This window comes from Rhamphochromis sp. 'chilingali' (assembly GCF_963969265.1).
Source record: "Rhamphochromis sp. 'chilingali' genome assembly, chromosome: 10".
Lineage (NCBI taxonomy): Eukaryota > Metazoa > Chordata > Actinopteri > Cichliformes > Cichlidae > Rhamphochromis > Rhamphochromis sp. 'chilingali'.
Window position 1 is genome coordinate 1,268,805 of NC_137937.1, and position 17,671 is coordinate 1,286,475.

At 43.7% G+C, this 17,671-nt stretch overlaps 1 protein-coding gene across 4 annotated transcripts in view; it reads left to right on the forward strand.

Moving 5' to 3' along the window:
- The window catches only part of apba1a (amyloid beta (A4) precursor protein-binding, family A, member 1a), a 230,211-nt gene that overhangs the window by 193,613 nt on the left and 18,927 nt on the right, over nt 1–17,671 (forward strand). For 3 of the 4 annotated variants that reach the window (XM_080894921.1, XM_080894922.1, XM_080894920.1), the window contains exons 7-11: nt 11,235–11,267; nt 14,685–14,771; nt 15,207–15,392; nt 15,466–15,645; nt 15,890–16,102. In XM_080894921.1, the coding sequence (XP_080751047.1) occupies nt 11,235–11,267; nt 14,685–14,771; nt 15,207–15,392; nt 15,466–15,645; nt 15,890–16,102 (699 nt within the window). The remainder of the gene's footprint in view (nt 1–11,234; nt 11,268–14,684; nt 14,772–15,206; nt 15,393–15,465; nt 15,646–15,889; nt 16,103–17,671) is intronic. The other variant, XM_080894923.1, reaches the window with a different exon arrangement.

A 17,671-nucleotide genomic window follows, 5' to 3' on the forward strand; every position in this document is an offset into this window, starting at 1 on the left:
TTTCCCCTTCAGTTGGACCGCTGTCGCCGTCCGAGCCGATACCTCATATGGACCAGTCCAGCGGGGCTCCTTCCACTTTCGTTTGATGACTCTCAGCCACACTGTTTTCGCGTCCGGGACCTCTCCTTCTCCTGTGGGCCCTTTACAAGCCGCCTGTTTCGTGAAACTGGACACTAGCGCCTTTAGCTCGTTCCAGTAGTCTGCGTGGGACCGGTTCCCCTTTTTGTCCCGTTCACCCGAGCCCACCGTCCAAGGTGCCGGAAACTGTCTCCCGGTTTGCAGCTCGTATGGTGTAAAACCTGTGGATTGATTAACAGAACATCTTATGGTCATCAACGCAACCGGCAGGGCTGCGACCCAATTTAGCCCTGTTTGCGCGCAGATTTTTGCCAATTTGTTTTTCAAATTTAGGTTCATTCTTTCTACTTTCCCCTGAGACTGAGGATGATAGACCGTTCCAAATTTATGCTGGACGCCCAACATTTTTTCTACTTTTTCCAAATCTTGATTTTTAAAATGGGTTCCATTATCTGATCTAATTCTTTTTGGGAACCCATGACGGGGAATGTAATGATTGATTAAACACTTAATGACAGTCTTAGCATCCTCCTTTTTTGTAGCCCAGGCCTCTGGCCAGCCGGTCAAAGCGTCAACACACACTAACAAATATCTCACACCGCCCGGCCCGGAATCAATCATATCAGTGAAATCAATAACAATCTCCTCTCCCGGCCTCTCAGGGGGCCGAAACTTACCCACTTCTGGTTTTACTGCTGGCTTAGGATTGTGTGCCCCACAGATTAAGCACATCCTGGCCTTCTCCCTTATCATTCCTCGCAGCTCAGGATGCCACCAATGACACAAATTTCTTTCCATCTGGGCTCTCCCCACGTGGGCAAGTCCGTGGGCTTCATCCACCTTCTGTTCTGCCATTTTGGCTGTCAGCACGGGGCGCCCGTCTGGCCCCCTCCACAAATGTCCATCCTGCCAGGCTCCTTTGTTTTTCCACACCCCCTTTTCCTCTGGGGATGCCTCCTCCTGGGCCCGTTTAACTTCCTCAATCAGGTCAACAGGTATCTCTTCTTCTGATGTTACCTGTATCATTTGTCTCTGTCCTTTGTAGCCTGCGGCCTCCTTTGCAGCTTCGTCTGCTCTCTGGTTTCCTTTTTCCACCATACTGGTTCCTTGGGAGTGAGCTTTGCATTTTATAATGCTCACCTCCTCTGGGTCAGCCAAGGCCTTTTCCAGTTCCTCCATTTCATGTATGTGGGAGATAGGTGCATTGGTTGCTGTTCTGAATCCTGCTCTTTTCCACTGAGGCAGCTCCACATGCGCTGCTCCAAACGCGTATGCCGAATCGGTGTAGATGTTCACTCTCCTGTTCTTGGCTAGTCTCAAAGCTCGAGCTAAGGCTATCACTTCAGCTCTCTGGGCCGACTGCTTTCCCTCAATCCTTCCTGACTCTCTGACCTGATAATCTCCTTCTACTCTGCAGACCACCGCATACCCTGCTTTCAGTCCTCCTTCGTCTCGGTGGCAACATCCATCGGTGAACCAGTCCTCAGCTCCCGGTATGGGTTCGGCCTTCAGGTCCTCTCTAATCTTTTCCTCGATCTGTGCTCTTTTGGCGCAGTCATGTGGTTCCCCTACACCCATTAAATCTGCCATGTTAATTCCTTCATGTGTGAATGTCAAATTTGGGGCCTCTAAGACTTTGCTCAGTCTCTGTTGTGCCCGTGGTGACATACAAAATGCTTGTGAATTTACGTATGCCACTATGCTATGTGTAGTGAGTATTTTTAGTGGGTGTTCTCTCACTACATGTGCTGTTTTTTGGATAATTCTAGCGACCCCTGCTGCATGTTGTGTGCATGTAGGATGCTTTGCTTCTGTTGGATGTAGTTTCACACTAACATACATGAGCACTTCTCTACCCCCCCCTTTTTTCTGAAACAACACTCCATTTACAATTGAGTTTGTTTCAGAAACATCTAAATAGAATGGCTCATCATAATTGGGTGTGGCTAAATCTGAGGCCCTTGACAAATCCTGTTTTACCCTAATAAATGCGGCTTCAGCTTCAGGCGTCCAAGGTAACTCAGCCTTAAAGTTTCGAACACCAACTTGCTTCATTAGGCCCCTTAAAGGGGCAGTTTTTCCTGCATAATCCGGAATGAACTGCCTGCTGTAACCTGTTAAACCAAGAAAAGAAAGCATTTCTCTCACAGTTCGCGATTTTGGGTGTGTCAAAATTTGGTCTCTGTGTGTGTTCATCAAACCCACTGATTTGTGTGCGATTACCCGGCCCAAAAAGGTCACTTCAGGGCGAACTAACTGCAGCTTGTCTTTACTTACTTTAAAGCCACATTCCGCCAACCTATTCAACACAACGAACGATGCCGCTGAACAATCCGCTGCTGACGGGGCTGCAATGAGAAGATCATCAACATATTGTATTAATGTACAATCATTAGGCAAATTACATGACGACAGGGCTTCTTTAAGCACCTGATTGAAAATGCCTGGAGAAAGTGCAAAGCCTTGTGGCAAACGTGTGTATCTGAGTTGTTGGCCTCTGTATGTGAATGAAAAAATGTCTCTGAGTGACTCATGCAGAGGAAGACAAAAAAAATGCATTTGCCAGGTCAATGCACGTGAACCACTTTTGGTCACATGTGATAGCTGATAAAGCTGTGTACGGATTTGGTACCGGTGCAGTAGTAGAGAGCAATATTTCATTAATGGCTCTCAAATCATGTGCCATACGGTATTTTCCTGTTCCATGTTTCTCCACTGGTAGAATTGGTGTGTTCCACAGTGAGTGAGAGGGCTCTAACACCCCGGCCCTTAGCAGGCCTTCTATTGTTTCTGTAATTCCTGCCTCTGCTTCAGGTTTGTGTTTATACTGTGGTCTATTGATTGGTGTGTGTGACTTGAGCTGGAACAAGACAGGAGGACACTTAGCTAGGCCAACATCCGTGGGCCCTTTTGACCATAGACTGTCAGGCAGATTCGACAGTCCAGCAACTGCGTGAGGATGATCTACACACTCCTCACCATGTGTGTTTGAAATTTCTTTATGTTCCAAGATCACTGTATCCTCACAGGCACAAGCTATGCGATAGGTTTTACAATTTGGAGCATAAGATAAGTTAGGAATTTGGGTTCTTTGCCACCCTGTGTCGTCCAGTGCTCGCCTGACCATTGGACCTAGATCACCTGCACCATGACCTTGGTGGACCGCCAATGTAATGTGAGGGGTTGAATTTTCTTCCACATTGTACCAAAGCAGTTGTTCATCAGTTAATTTCACAGCCGCGGCTACTCCTTCTGGTCCGATGTAGATGTCATGTGTTTGCACATTCCACGTCTGACCTTCAAGATCAGATTGAAATAATTCACGATAGGTGTCGTCATTCTCTTTATCATAAAACAGGGTAACGTGGTAAGGGTCGCGCGGAGGGGAGTAAACTGCCAAGCTCATTATCCAGGGTCTCCACAGCTGAAATTGCCTCAGAACATCCTCTTTCACTAGTCTCCCCCAGTAGATATTGACTTTTGCTCTTTCACAGTCTTGGAGCAGGTATTGAGTCTTTGAACTTGTTCCCAGGCACGGAAAATGCTGGCCCCCTGGCAGAGTCACAGATAATCCATCTGCTGAACATGTGATTGTGGCGCCCAACTTCACGAGCAGGTCCCTGCCCATAAGATTTACTGGCGCTTGCGATGACACCACATAGTTGTGTTTCAAAGTCTGCTTGCCCAGCTTTGTCAAAGCTGGGTCAGTCACTGGCAGAGTTGTCGGGATCCCGGAAAAACCCACCACGTTCACTGTGTGGCAGGACAACGTAGCACTGTCTGGTGCTGCTCTCAAGGTTGAATATGTTGCTCCAGTGTCTACTAAGAAGGGCAATTCTGTCCCTTCTATAGTCATTAACAGCATGGGATCTGCCACCATCATACTGTTTGGTCCCTCCGGGTCCCTTCAGTACTGGTCCTCCCTCCAGTCAGCCACTGGATACTGCGTGGCTGGTGCTGCACTCGGGTTTGGGGCCTGATATGCTCCCCTAGAGCCATCTCTTGCTCTCGGAGCTCCACGTGCCTGGGATTGGTAGCCTCTTCTTTGATTGTTCTGACGACGTTCTGGGCAATTTCTGCTCCAATGACCCTCTGCTCCACACCTCCAACAGACATTCCAAGGCACACTGCTGAGATTCCCCGTGTCACGAGCTCTTTGTACTCCCCCCGCTGAGCCACCACGCCCTCTGTACGATCCACCGGTTCCCCAATTCCCTGTGGGTTGGTTCTGCCTTGGTGCATTGGCGGGCCATCCGTCATTAGTGCAGGGACCCGGGCCACTATCTGGCCATTCAGGCCCAGGACCAGGCTGGGTCGCAACTATCATAATTTTTTCTGTTTTTTCTTTTTCCTCTTTTTTCTTTTCGCTGGCTTTGTTTCTGGCCTCCACCAACTGTAGTTTGAGTAGAGACGCTTGTGCCTCCTCCAACTCTTTTTTCTGCTTGTTCGCCCTGTCCTGCTCCAGTTGCAAACGATGTGAGACGTGTCTTTCCCACTGCACCGAATCTGCTACGGCAAAATCTGGGTTTTTCTGTAGATCTTCTGTGACCTGGATTGGCAGCCCTGCCAGCACCGCTGAGCGAAACCATGCCCGATGTTCACCTTCTCTACCCGGATGGGTACCTGTTTCTAACAACCACTGATCTCTGGCTTTTTCTAAAAACTCTCTAGGTGTGTTTTGGGGGTCCCAAATTATTTTAGGTATGGCTCCTGTATTAGGGGTTGGGTACTTTTCACGGACTGCGTCAGACAAAGCACATTGCACTTCATGGTAAGGCAAATCATTTGCATGGCGAGTTGTGCGAGCTATAGCCTCTACATCTGCTAGCCCACCACCGAGCATACACCGCGCAGAAATGGCGCGAAAATCGCCAATCGCAAGCTCCTCTCCTTCTGTTAGTCTGCCTAATTCACGCAACCACCTTGCTCCTCCCCCAGTTATAGGTGGAAGCTGTTTAACCAATGCCTCCAAATCTCTTACTTTGTATGCGCGGTACACTGGTTCATTTTTTGCACCAGCCACTAAAGGCAAATTATAATGAGTACCCGCAGCTTTTTCTGCTTTGGTCACAGTTTTACACTGTCCCAATTTTCCCTTGCCTTTTGAACTCTTAAAAATAGGCCTCCTCTGTCCCTGCTCTTTTTTCACCTGTCTTGACCTAAGATTCCTGGCTATACTTGGTTCTGACGCGACTCCTCCTCTGTCGTTATCTTCATCATCTTCTTCCTCCTCTGTGGTAGATGAGTCATTGTCGCTCTCCTCTTCTGCCATGCTTTTGGTCATTTTGTCCTTTACGATCTTCAGTGTATTTAATACTTCCAATAGCCCTTGCGGGGCTTCAAGCATTCGTCCGAATACTTCTCCTGCCCATGTGTCTGACTTGGCCATTGCTTTGGAATGTTTTGACCTGGTTTGGGCCTGCTCTTCTCTTGCTGGTGTTGGCAGTCCGATGAAAGCCGGTTGTGCCATCCTTTCCACCGGTGAAATCATTTCCTCGTTTGTTGGGGTCCAATCCGCTTCTCCAGTCTGGTCTGGCAGGCTCTCTCTTGATGCTTCGGCTTTTGGCCTGTCTCCTCCCTCATGTGAACAAGAAGGCAAAGGCAAGCCTTCCTCTGCGGCTGATGTTATCTCTTTCCCTTCCCCATTCAGGGACTGACATTTAACTGTCATAGGCCCTTCATTATGAAACACCCGTGGTGCTCTGGTGTATTCAACATCAGCTACTCCTCCCACAACCACTGCCGTCTGTCCATCGGGGCCTTGAACTTGTCCTCCTCTGAGGGTCATTACAGGCATGACATATTGTCGTCCTACGGCATCAGAAGTTAATGTGGCCCAAGGAAGAATCTCTGCTGTGTGATACTTGTTAGCATCTCCTGGTTTTGGAATCCAGTTCTTCATTTGGTCTTCCAGCTTCTTATTTTGGTCTTTCAGTTGTTTCAAAGCCTCCATTATGCTTTCCATATCTTCTGTTTCAGGTGTGTCATCCTCCTCCATCCAGGAAGATGCTCCATTCCACAAGAACATCCACTTGCAACACTTTGCATGAGTTTGCTGTAGTTTCTTGATTTGTTGTTTAATCTTCCAGTTGATTGAACGTTTCTCTGCCTCGGCTTGCAGTTGTTGCAATTGCTGCTCACATCTCTCTCCTTCTATTTTGAGCACAAGACTTAGGGCTATTTTGTCATCCAGCCCTCTCTGTTGGGAAGCAATAAGCTTGTTTAGCTCAGCTTCCATTGCTTTGGCTTCCTTCTCAGCTAACTTTGTTGATCCAGGGGAAGCTAAACGAATAGCTTTTTTTAATTGTTGCTGCTGCTCCTTTAGAGGCTTATAGCCTCTGTGCCCAGTAGGTGTCGTGTTCGGGCCGTCAGCCATTATCCTAGAACACAAGCTTACCTCCCTTTTTTGTGACGTTTTACGGCTCCTCCTTCTGGATCACTCCGCAATGTCTGCCTGTTAGCTTTCAGAAATACTTTCGCTCCTCCCAGGGTCACTGTCTCCTTGTGATCTGCTTGGTAAGACACACAGCCAACGCAGTGTGTCAAGACTTAACCAAGCCTCTTTCATTATTCACTTTTAATAACTACTTTTCACTCTGTAACATAAATGTTATAAACTCATACACACTGCATGTTAACTTTGGGGCACAAAACAATAACACAGCTCAAATGCATTCACACAGCCTTAAATTTTTCACAGAAAATTGCTCCAAAGCAATATCATGTTTGCTCACAAACTAACAAATTCACTGTGTTGTTTACCGAGCGAGGGAGCAATGGACCAATTAATTCCAAACTCCTCAATAATTAGCTGTATAGCTCGCTCTACTTCAATGCCAAACCATAGTACTGTGATTAGCTTTATTCAAATCAAATCTATGTTTCAAAGCCTTTCAAACGCACACCCACACACACAATTTCAACCACGCACTCTCAAGCACACATTTGTCTCCTTTAAATCTACTAATCGCTTGGAGACATCTCCACAGATAATTATATTATTTCCCAAGCAAGCATATCAAAATCAAAACCGTCTAGTACCGACTCTATCATAGCCTGAGCAAAGTGGGCGGCCTCTGTGGGCTCCCAATTTGGATCATTTTCATGCTCAGTCATCTCCTTTAAGCCTTGAAATAAAAATAGGCAACGTTGTATATAGGCATTTAGCTCATGCAGCTCAATCACGGACCACACTGTCATCTCATAAGGTGAAACACCTTCCTCAGTCACTATGTGACATTTACAGGTCACCTCCAATTGACCGTCTTCCTCTGCTATTTGTATGTTACAGGTTGCAAAATAAAGCACAGGCATGTTTGCTTATTCTATTTAAACAACGATTTAACAGTATTAAATGGGACTGTTTAGTGCATGGGACACAATATAATCATTTATTGTTGAAGGGACAAATGTCAAAGGGGTTCTAACAGGTCCACTTTATTGCGTGCTCATAAATTATTGTTATCTGGGTCACTCACCCAATGTGCTTTATTGTTTGAGATTATTAATTATGTCACGCTTATCAGTGGCTCATATTTATTTAAGGCCTATGTTTGAACTTGACAACAAAGGCAGAGCATCATTTCATCCTTTCAGGGTGAAACACTCCACTTTCTCTGTGTCATGGCAGCTCAGAAAACTTCATAAACTTTACTTATTTAAAGATATGACTTAAAATCAGTTGTGTTATCAGTATAAAATATTTAAGATTTAATTAAATTGTTTTCAATTGACTTACAGCAGCTTACTCTGATCTAGGAACACTCTCTTATGCTCCTCAAAAACTGAAGTTACTCAGTCTTAAATGATTTTTACATTACATAAATCAACTGTGATTAACAAATAACCTTCTAGTGATTCCCACTTGGTTTAAAACATTCAAAAACCTTCTAGGGACCTATTCTGATCATAGCCTATGTGTTTGTAAGCTTGTTTGCATTTAACCCTCTGCACTCAAAGCATTTACTACACTTTATCAATCCGGACAGTCACGCCGAACGAAGCTTCTGACCTTCAAAGGCCGAGTGCCAACTCATTATAAGCACATTTGCAAGGTGTGTCTGAAAATTATTTAAACCACTCTTTTTAAATCAAAAACTATTTACATTGTTATAACATCAAAACCAGCAGCTTCTTTACAGGCTTTCAGCAATAAAAGGCCTTCTGCTTCTAAGGCTCACACACACTCTGGGCAGGAAGTGAAAAGCTCTGTTCTCCTCCCCGCCACACACTCATTTGGATGTTCACACCGTCTAAAAATAGCTCTCAGCGCTGCAGCTGCGCTCTCATCACACGCAGGGTCACACAAAGCTCAGACAAAACTCTATTTTATATCACAAAGACGTCTTATATTTACAACCACTGACAGACATGACAAATTCAGCACCTAACAAATTTCGACAAATTTAAATTAACGGGTCCAACCGAAGAAAGTTTCACTTTTTTGTAATCAATCAAACAGTATCTGTTACTTCTGGGAACAGTTTCTGACCTAACTTCTAAATCCCTAACTCAATTTAACTTTGTCCAAACAAGCACATGACACCGTTTTAAACGATGAGGAGTCTCGGTAACTCCTAGCTTATTTCGGGATGCCCTGTACCCCACAGTTAAACCAAAACTGAACTACCCCTGTTCGCCGACAGGTCAAGACCGCGCGTCCACGGCCAGGAGGGGGCGTAACCCCCGGGCTATGTGCTTCTTAGCAGACTTCTGGGCTGCCGTCCTATAATAATTTTAACCTAACCGATTTTGTAAAATTTTACCATAACGGGTCCTACCGAAGAAAGATAACTTTTTTACGACCAATTAAACAGTCTCTGTTACTTCTGGAACAGTTTCTGTCCTAATTTGTAAAACTATTAAACAGTATCTGTTACTTCTGGAACAGTTTCTGTCCTAATTTCCCTACCAAACTACCTGAGCCTTCAGCTCAATATCCAGGGACTCAAACCCAACATTATTACTTTCATATTTCTTCAACTTCATTAAATACTCTTAAACAACTTTAACTGCATAACACACGGTGATTCTCATCAAAATCAAAACAGACACCCACCAGCAACGTCAGTGAGCAAACTTTTAATTTAATGCAGCCCAATTTGGCACAATTTGGGAATCAACTCAACAGGCAGTGCCTTACCTTTAGAAGCACCCGCGGAGCTCACTCACATCAGATCCCTGGTCCGTGCCTGTCCGCTCGACAACCTCAGACCGTCCACACCTCGCACGTCCACCCCAATACCACAGGACGAGCCCCCAAAATGTTATGGTTCAAAAATATTGGAGATGGACACCAGAGGAAAAACCCACAATAACAACACTGGTCCGGTCGGGTTGAGTCAAACGATGATTTAATGATCACACACGTGGGAGATGGACACTGTATGCAGACAGTCTCAGATCTCATCTCAAAAAACACATCTCCATAGTTTTATGAAATCAGGGTATTAAAACGCCCCCTCATGCGTAGTGACAGGTGTAATACAATCAATGTTGACAATTTTATTTAACACAAAGAATAACATTGTCTCCTTCCCGAGGGCAGACGCTAACTGCCCCCCTTCTCCTGGAACCGTCTGTACCCTGCTGAGACACAACATGGCAACTACAAGGACTCTTTCATTTATTAAGACCATCAGTGTGTATTGCTCTAAATCAAGTATATAATATTAAATGGATATTGCTGGATCAGCTACTTCTACTTAAAACATATTAAAGCATGACTAAGCACAAAATCACCAAGAATGACATCTTATAAGTGCTGTGTAAGCGCGTGCGGCCTTCCAAGCTCAAAGCCTTTGCCCTCCATAGATCAGCCAGACTCGCGCTGGCTGTAGCTTTTAACCTTTAATTACCTTGAGCACAACTCTAGAATGAGCAACAAACTGCAATGTGTATGGAATGATCATGGTTACATCTGCAATGGAAAATCATGTTATTATTCTGATACCTGTAAGAAAGATCAAATTAAAGTTATCACCATCACTGTAATGCAAAGAATAATATAAGATCAAGAACTTCAATTTATGCTTAATGCAAAGCTGGTTATATACTTCTAAGGAACTAATAATGACATATTAAAATATTAAATGATAATGAGAAAAACATCCCCTCCTTATTCTACAGTGGGTCAACTTTTCTTGCGAGAGACAGAGAGAGGCGTTGAAAGGCTGCTCCAACGGAACTTATTGTTTTTGGAGGAAAACACGAACACGGTGTACAGTCGAGTCTTAACAGTTTACTTACAGCTGGGCTCGTCAGGCACTCTTCTTGGCTGCAGTGGTTATTATTATATTTACATGCTTCCAGCTCCCGTTTTTCCTCGATGACAACTCGTACCTTTCCGCTCCCCTTTTTCTCCCTCCTCGCGCTCACAGACCCATAACGTGTATGGCAGTCCATTCTCCCTGCAGCACGGACTACACTGCCCATGATGCTACATTCTTTAGAGCTATGCTTGTAGCATTCTGCCTGTTAGCTTAGCACAACAACAACAACGAAAAGGCGCTCTCTCACCCAGGAAACACACAGTCGCAGAGAGAGAGAGAGCGTCGCCCTGTAACCATGGCAACCGTAACGCTGCCGCCTGGAACAACAGACCGTAGCTGTCAAACCAAACCCAAACAGTCCTGACCCGCGACAAAATGAAACAGGAAAGTACCGCAGTGTAATCCATTTATTTCAACAAAGTAACTGTATTCTGAATACCACCTTTTTAAACGGTAACTGTAACGGAATACAGTTACTCATATTTTGTATTTTAAATACGTAACGGCGGTACATGTATTCCGTTACTCCCCAACACTGTTTACTATATACAGGGAATAAATATTATGCATCCAATTCATTATCCACAAATAAACAGTAAAATCTCCATATGGATATTTTCCATTGCACATGGTTAGCATGCATTGGGAAATCTAGGGAACCGACTGCAATAAATCAATTTTACTGTGCTGCTTACAAGCCTGGGTGACTTAGACAAGCCTTGTTTGTTAATCATTAATATTCTGTATATATATAGAGGTTGTTGAAAGGCTGGAGCATTAGCCTTTTGGCGCACCATTGACAGTTATTTAATACACAAATCCATGTTTTACTGTATATTGACCTAACCCGTGATTGTCCTGTGTGCTTTATTCCATGCTTGGCAGATGGCTCAGAAATTGGCCCAGAACAAGAAGAAGGTGCAGTACCTACATGTCTGTCTTATCCTTATCACTGCTGAGTGCAGCTTTTCATGTGTTTTACTCTCTGTCCTGTTCAGTGTCTATATGATTATCGTTGTCCTTTGATACTTTTAAAATGTCATTCTGATGAATTATCGTTTTGCTGAACCTAAATGCCAACGTTGCATAAGACATGTTGGACATTGGACACGTTGGACTGTCTATGTAACCTGGAAAATCTCATTCTTGGTAAAATAGAAAAGTTTTTGTCATGTAAGAAATCCATGTGTTCGATGCAGGTAACAGTCTGAATCTTCTGACACGTTTGGGGTTTGTGGGGTTTGGCCTTGTAAGCCCTGTTATTAGTTAGTTATTATTTATCCAGAGAGAGACCTGGCATCATGGCAGCTAAAGAGCACGTGGCCACAACTATGATCTGTGGTATGTGCTCTGTGTCTCTTTTTAGGAATCAACAACCTGACTGCAGGTTGCACAATAGATGACCTGCATAATGTTGAATTAGAAACATTATAATTTAACATTTGGTCCCAGTCTTTGTCCTGAACGGAGCATATATTGAATGTACTTAACATTAGACAGCAACAGTATTGCCTCATGCCTCATTCACACCCATTCATACAAGCACTTTCTTCTATACTTCAGTGCTGCTTGGCTAACATTCACACTCCGATGGATGCATAGTCGAGACCACTGTTTCCCAGAGGTGTAGGAATGCGACTTTGGCAGGAATGAACTGCACTGAGTAGGTTACAGGGAGAGAAACCTTTGACGAGCAGAAACCTCTCACCTGCAGTGCAGCTCAGCTCTGACTTGGGATGATCGTGTTTCTGGATGAAAGTGTGGAGAGCTTTAACTCCACTGGCTCTCGTTTTGTTCCCAGATGCCTCTCGCATGATGAATGTGGTAACGCTTTGGTCATCATGTAGTGCATACACGAGGATTTCATTCTCTGGGTCACTTGATGTAGATACCCATACTGGGACAACTGTAGAGGAGTACATGGTGTCCATGCACTGATCTGTTTGATGTAGCTTCATTTGTTCCTTCCGTTGACTCAGCGTTTTTTGAGTTTTTACACTCTCCCCATGCTCGTCACTGCACTCTCTCTCTTCCTTTTTGTGATCTTCCTGTAAAACTTTGGGTGTTTTCCTAAACATGTTTCACAAAGACTTCTTCTTTTGCAGCTTTTTGACTGATGTCCTGGTTAAAAACACCCAAAGCACTTTTTCTTTTTTTTGGACAAATATTTGACGTCTCGAACTGTTTTTTCCTTGAATTTCAACATGTCTGAAAACCACTGTATCTTCACAGAAGGTTCACCTCTTGATTTCCGTTTTCTCTTCAGAGTTCAGAACCTTCTGTGTCTTGCAAAGAAGTGTTTAGCTTTATTTCTGCAAGTCCACTTTCTATTTTTTACTGTCTGTTAATGGATTCATTGTTCTTTTAGAAGTGCTTTTATGATTCTTTTTATTGTTCATTAAAATAGCAAATAACAAATGAACTTAGACATTAAGTAGATGAGTAAAGGTAGCAAAGAAGGCGAGACTTGGTGGTGGAAGGAGGAAGTACTGGAAAGTATTTAGAGGACGAGGCTGACAAAGATGAATAGTCAGGCGTAGTTAGAGTCTAGAATAAAGACAAAGGAGGCAAAAGCACTAGAAAAGGCTTATCATGAATGTGAGACTAGACGGTGTGGAGGGCAACATGAAGTATCAACTTGCTTGAGAACATCAGTTTAATTTAAGTTGATGATGCTGATTAGATTCACTCACTCAAAAATGACTTGTGTCAGTTGGCTTGACAGAAAGATTTAGGTCCAAATGATGTGCAGCAGGAGGATTAAGGATAGGAATAAAAATGTAGTAACTCCAGCAAACAACAGTTCATCATCCACAAATAGAAAAAAACTCCATGAGCACATCATGCAGGAGGGCACAAAAACCCAAAACAACATTCAACAGCATGAGACTGTGCGCCGTGATATTCATGGGAGAATTTCAAGAAGAAACCACTGCAAACTGCAGGCATTGTTGGTGTGAAAGCCTCTGGATTCTTTGCTGCTTTAGGACCCGGATGACTTGCAGTAATTGATGGAACCATGAATTCTGCCCTGTTAACAGAATGAAAATGTCCAGCCAAGAGTTTGTGAGCTCAGGTGGAGCAACAATCACAAGACAATGAACCAAAATACACCAAGAAGAAGAGATGCTTTGGTCTGACTTTAAACAGGCTTTTCATGCTCAGAAACCAAATAAAGATGCAAAGAAGGCTGGGCCAATCTTTGCGTGATACAAAAGACATGCTGTAAATGCTTGATTGCAGTTCTTGCTGCTGTGGGTGGAACAACAGTTATTAGATTTAAGGGAAAATGACTTTTCCACATAGGACCAGACCTGGATTACTTCATGATCTTAAAGGAAACATCATTTAAAAACTGCATTTTGCATTTATGTTGTTTATCACTGGTTAAAATTAACATTTTATCGATAAAACATAAATAAAACAAATAATATTCAAAAACCAAAAAATCATGAAGGGGCAAATATTTTTGGCAGCACAGTATATGCCCTCGTTTTTTCTTAGATGGGACAAAATAACTCATGTGATTTGTTGTAGTTTGTAGTTTGTGGAGTTTAATTATACTGCAGGATGTGCACAGGCTTATTTATTAATTTCATGTAATAAAATCAGTGAGATTTGGCAAGTGCAGGAACCTAATTTGTGTCGTGAAACTAAAACGATTAATAAATATTAATGATTGCTCAGTTTTGTCATGGTTCGGGGTCCTTTTGAAGCGTTTTGAGTCCCTTGTGTTTCTGTTGTGTTATGGTCCATTATTCTTAGTGGTATCCTGAGTTTATTCTGTGTTAACCTTTGTGCATTTAGGCTCCCTCGCGTTCCCTCGCGTCTGCCACTCCTGCATCATGTGTCCTTTTTTATTGTGAAGGTCCCGTGTTTTCATGTTCACTCTGTTCAGTCTGGCTTCCCCTGTCTTGTTATGATTATTCGTGTCAGCTGTGTTGCCCGTGTGCTCCCACGTCCCTCGTTATCTGTGTATTTATGTCAGCGTCTCCCTCAGTCACGTGTTGCTCCGTGTCCCTCGTGGCTCTCCGTGTTTCCTGGACCGTATTATTGTTAGAATTTCCCGGTTTAGTTTTGTATTGGTTTGCATTCAGCAATAAAGCTGTGTTACTTTGCGTTCACGTTTTCTTCTGTGAGTTAGTGTTTGGGTCCTATTCCTGCCTGCACACAGCCGGTTTGTGACCAGTTTAAACCCAGAACTTAAGGCAGTGCACTTCTCTGCTTTTACTGACCACTTTAGCTGTTTGGTCATGTTTGCCTAATCGCGTGTGCTGTACTGGTTTTGAGACATGTCACCGTGTCTAATGCTGCTTTCTGACTGTGTTTGTGCAGGAACCTGAGGGTGAGCCTCAGCCTCTCACAGAGGTGGATCTTTTCATCTCTACCCAGAGAATAAAAGTGCTCAACGCTGACTCTCAGGTACCCACTCACACTGCAGGCACACGTTTCCCTTTCATCTATATTACCGTTTAATTTTTTGCATATTCTGCAGTTTGTGTAGTGTTGTGGTAACATCTGTGTTAACATCAGATTAATGGTCCGTATGTTAGATCATTGGTAATAATGTTCTCTGAACAGATGAATCAAAGATGTGGTTGTTTTGCAACAGTTGACATGTTTGGCGCCTCATATTACTGTGATGCATAACAGTGGACAAAGCAAGAAGCTCATGTATATCGTTTATCTATCATTTTTATATGGTTTGCAAACGTTACCTCACTTTCCTACACCCACTGTTTATGGGGTTTAAATGCAATAACATATATTGTTAGATTCTAAAGTACTTACAACAAATGCAGAAAATCTGCGTCTTGTACACATGAGGAGGGCTGTAAATGTTTCTATGCCTTTAAGGAAACTATGATGGACCACCCTTTGCGGACTATCTCCTACATTGCTGACATTGGCAACATAGTGGTTCTGATGGCCCGGCGCAGGATGCCTCGCACTGATTCTGAGGAGAACGTGGAAACCTCAGAGCCAAGTCAAGACAGCAAGCGCCAGTATAAGATGATCTGCCATGTGTTTGAGTCTGAGGATGTGAGTCCAACAACATACTTCTGTCTTTGAAAACTTTTTTTCCAATATCTTCTAACTCTGCCATGTCCTCTAGGCCCAGTTAATTGCCCAGTCGATTGGACAGGCCTTTAGTGTGGCCTATCAAGAATTCTTACGGGCCAATGGCATTAACCCTGAGGACCTCAGCCAAAAGGAATACAGTGACCTGCTGAACACTCAGGACATGTACAATGATGACCTCGTGCACTTCTCCAAATCTGAGAACTGCAAAAATGTGAGAGGGCTGCATGTATTTTCAAACATTTCTGGTTTCATAACAGTATTTTTTATTCTGCTTTCCATCCACAGGTTGGCATAATCACGTCTGTACTGCTGAATATGTAGTAGAGATTAGAATGACAAATTAATATGGCATCCTTTTTTCATGATAGTTCAGACAAATGAATTCCAATGAAACGTAATTTAAAATGATTTGTTTTTGTTTCTCTCTGCCTGTCGACTGCCTGCTGTGACCACAGGTGTTTGTAGAGAAAGCTAAGGGGGAGATTCTGGGCGTGGTCATCGTGGAGAGTGGATGGGGCTCCATCCTACCTACAGTCATTATTGCCAACATGATGCATGCTGGGCCAGCTGAGAGGTCTGGCAGACTGAACATAGGAGACCAGATCATGTCAATCAATGGAACCAGTTTGGTGGGACTGCCACTGTCCACCTGCCAAAGCATTATAAAGGTATGTATGGTATGTGCACCCATTGGTGGAGGCTCATTTCCAGCTCTCCAATCTCATTTGGCTTCATGCTCAGCACTCTGTGCACCATTCAGTCTCTCCATCTCCACACTTCCTCCACTCATGTGTAATTCCATGAGATACAACAACCCATCCCCTACCTGAGCGTGTTCTCCACCCACTGCTTGCTAAGAATCTTTGCCTCAAAAACAGAGGTGTTAATTCCCATCTCCCTGCACTGAATTTGGCTGCAGATAAGCTGAAGGTCACCAAATGATAAGACCAGCAGGACCACATCATTTGCAAAGAAAAGTAAGATCCTGAAGCCACAGAAACAGAAATCTCCTCATTCTTGGCTGCTCTCTATTATATTCTCCATTAAAATTATGAACAGAATTGGCGACAAAATACAACCTTGGCATTCACAGGGAAAGAGTCTGACTCTAGCAAAGCAACCATGCTGATGTTACAGCTGTACAGGGACCAAATAGTCTGAAGCAACAGGATTTATAATCTATGCTCCCAAACTAACCACAGAACATTCCAGCAACATGATTATGAGTCTGCACCAAGACCACAGAGCACGTACAGACCAGTTGTGCAAGTGTCCCAGGACTAGACAGAAGTTGCTCCTTCTGAACTGAGTTTTGACAAAGGGACACATTCTCCCCTATGAAGGGCATAGGCCTTCATAGGAAGACTGAGTATGATCTGCTGAAGTTAGAGCAAGCATTTCATATCTAAGAGAGACCATCTCCACATCTGCCAGTCCAGAGGAACTACCCCCAATTTGGGGCAGAGGTGTATCCAGTACAACTTCACAGCATTCAGAGCTTTCCTGGAACTTAGGGGTCTAATACCTGGCGACACGTAAAAGCTGCAATGACGTCTGTTGAAGCAGCTTATCTTTACAAATGTTGGGATTTATCTTGTGCTTGAAGATGCTCTTTGGATTCAAAGTTCTCTCCCGGTTTCATTGGTCAGATGAACTTGTTTAGTTGTGTTTCTTACCTGCTAATTACATTCACAGTAGTGAGTCACTGTGATGCTAGAGACTCGCTAGCTTAGCTTGTAGCCGACTTACTTGCAGCATTAGCCTCTTCAGCGGTCCCTTGACATTGTGTCAGATGTTTAGTTACTCCTCAGCCTCATTTAGTAATAACTATATTTGTAATGAATGTAACCTGTTTACAGTTCTAGAGGCAAGGATCACAGAATTGGAGAGTCAGCTTCACACCTATGAAAAACCTACAGCTAGCAAGGGCCCTGTAGTCGGTGCAGCTGAAGGTAGAGCATCAATACAACATTGGACTGAGCAGCTCTCGTTTCTATAAATCTGATCAAATTTATTAAAACGTGACTATCCACAGTTGGGACCAGGAGTTCGAGTCTTACACACCTCTTTGCAGCTTCTCTTGTTATGTCCATAAAACCCCATCCTCTGAGAGACCGTGTCAGCTCCCAGACCACCAAAAAACAAACCTAACATAAAAAATCACACAGAAGGAACTATATAGTATCTACCACCAGAGATGGGCAGTAACGCGTTACTGTAATCTGATTACTTTTTTC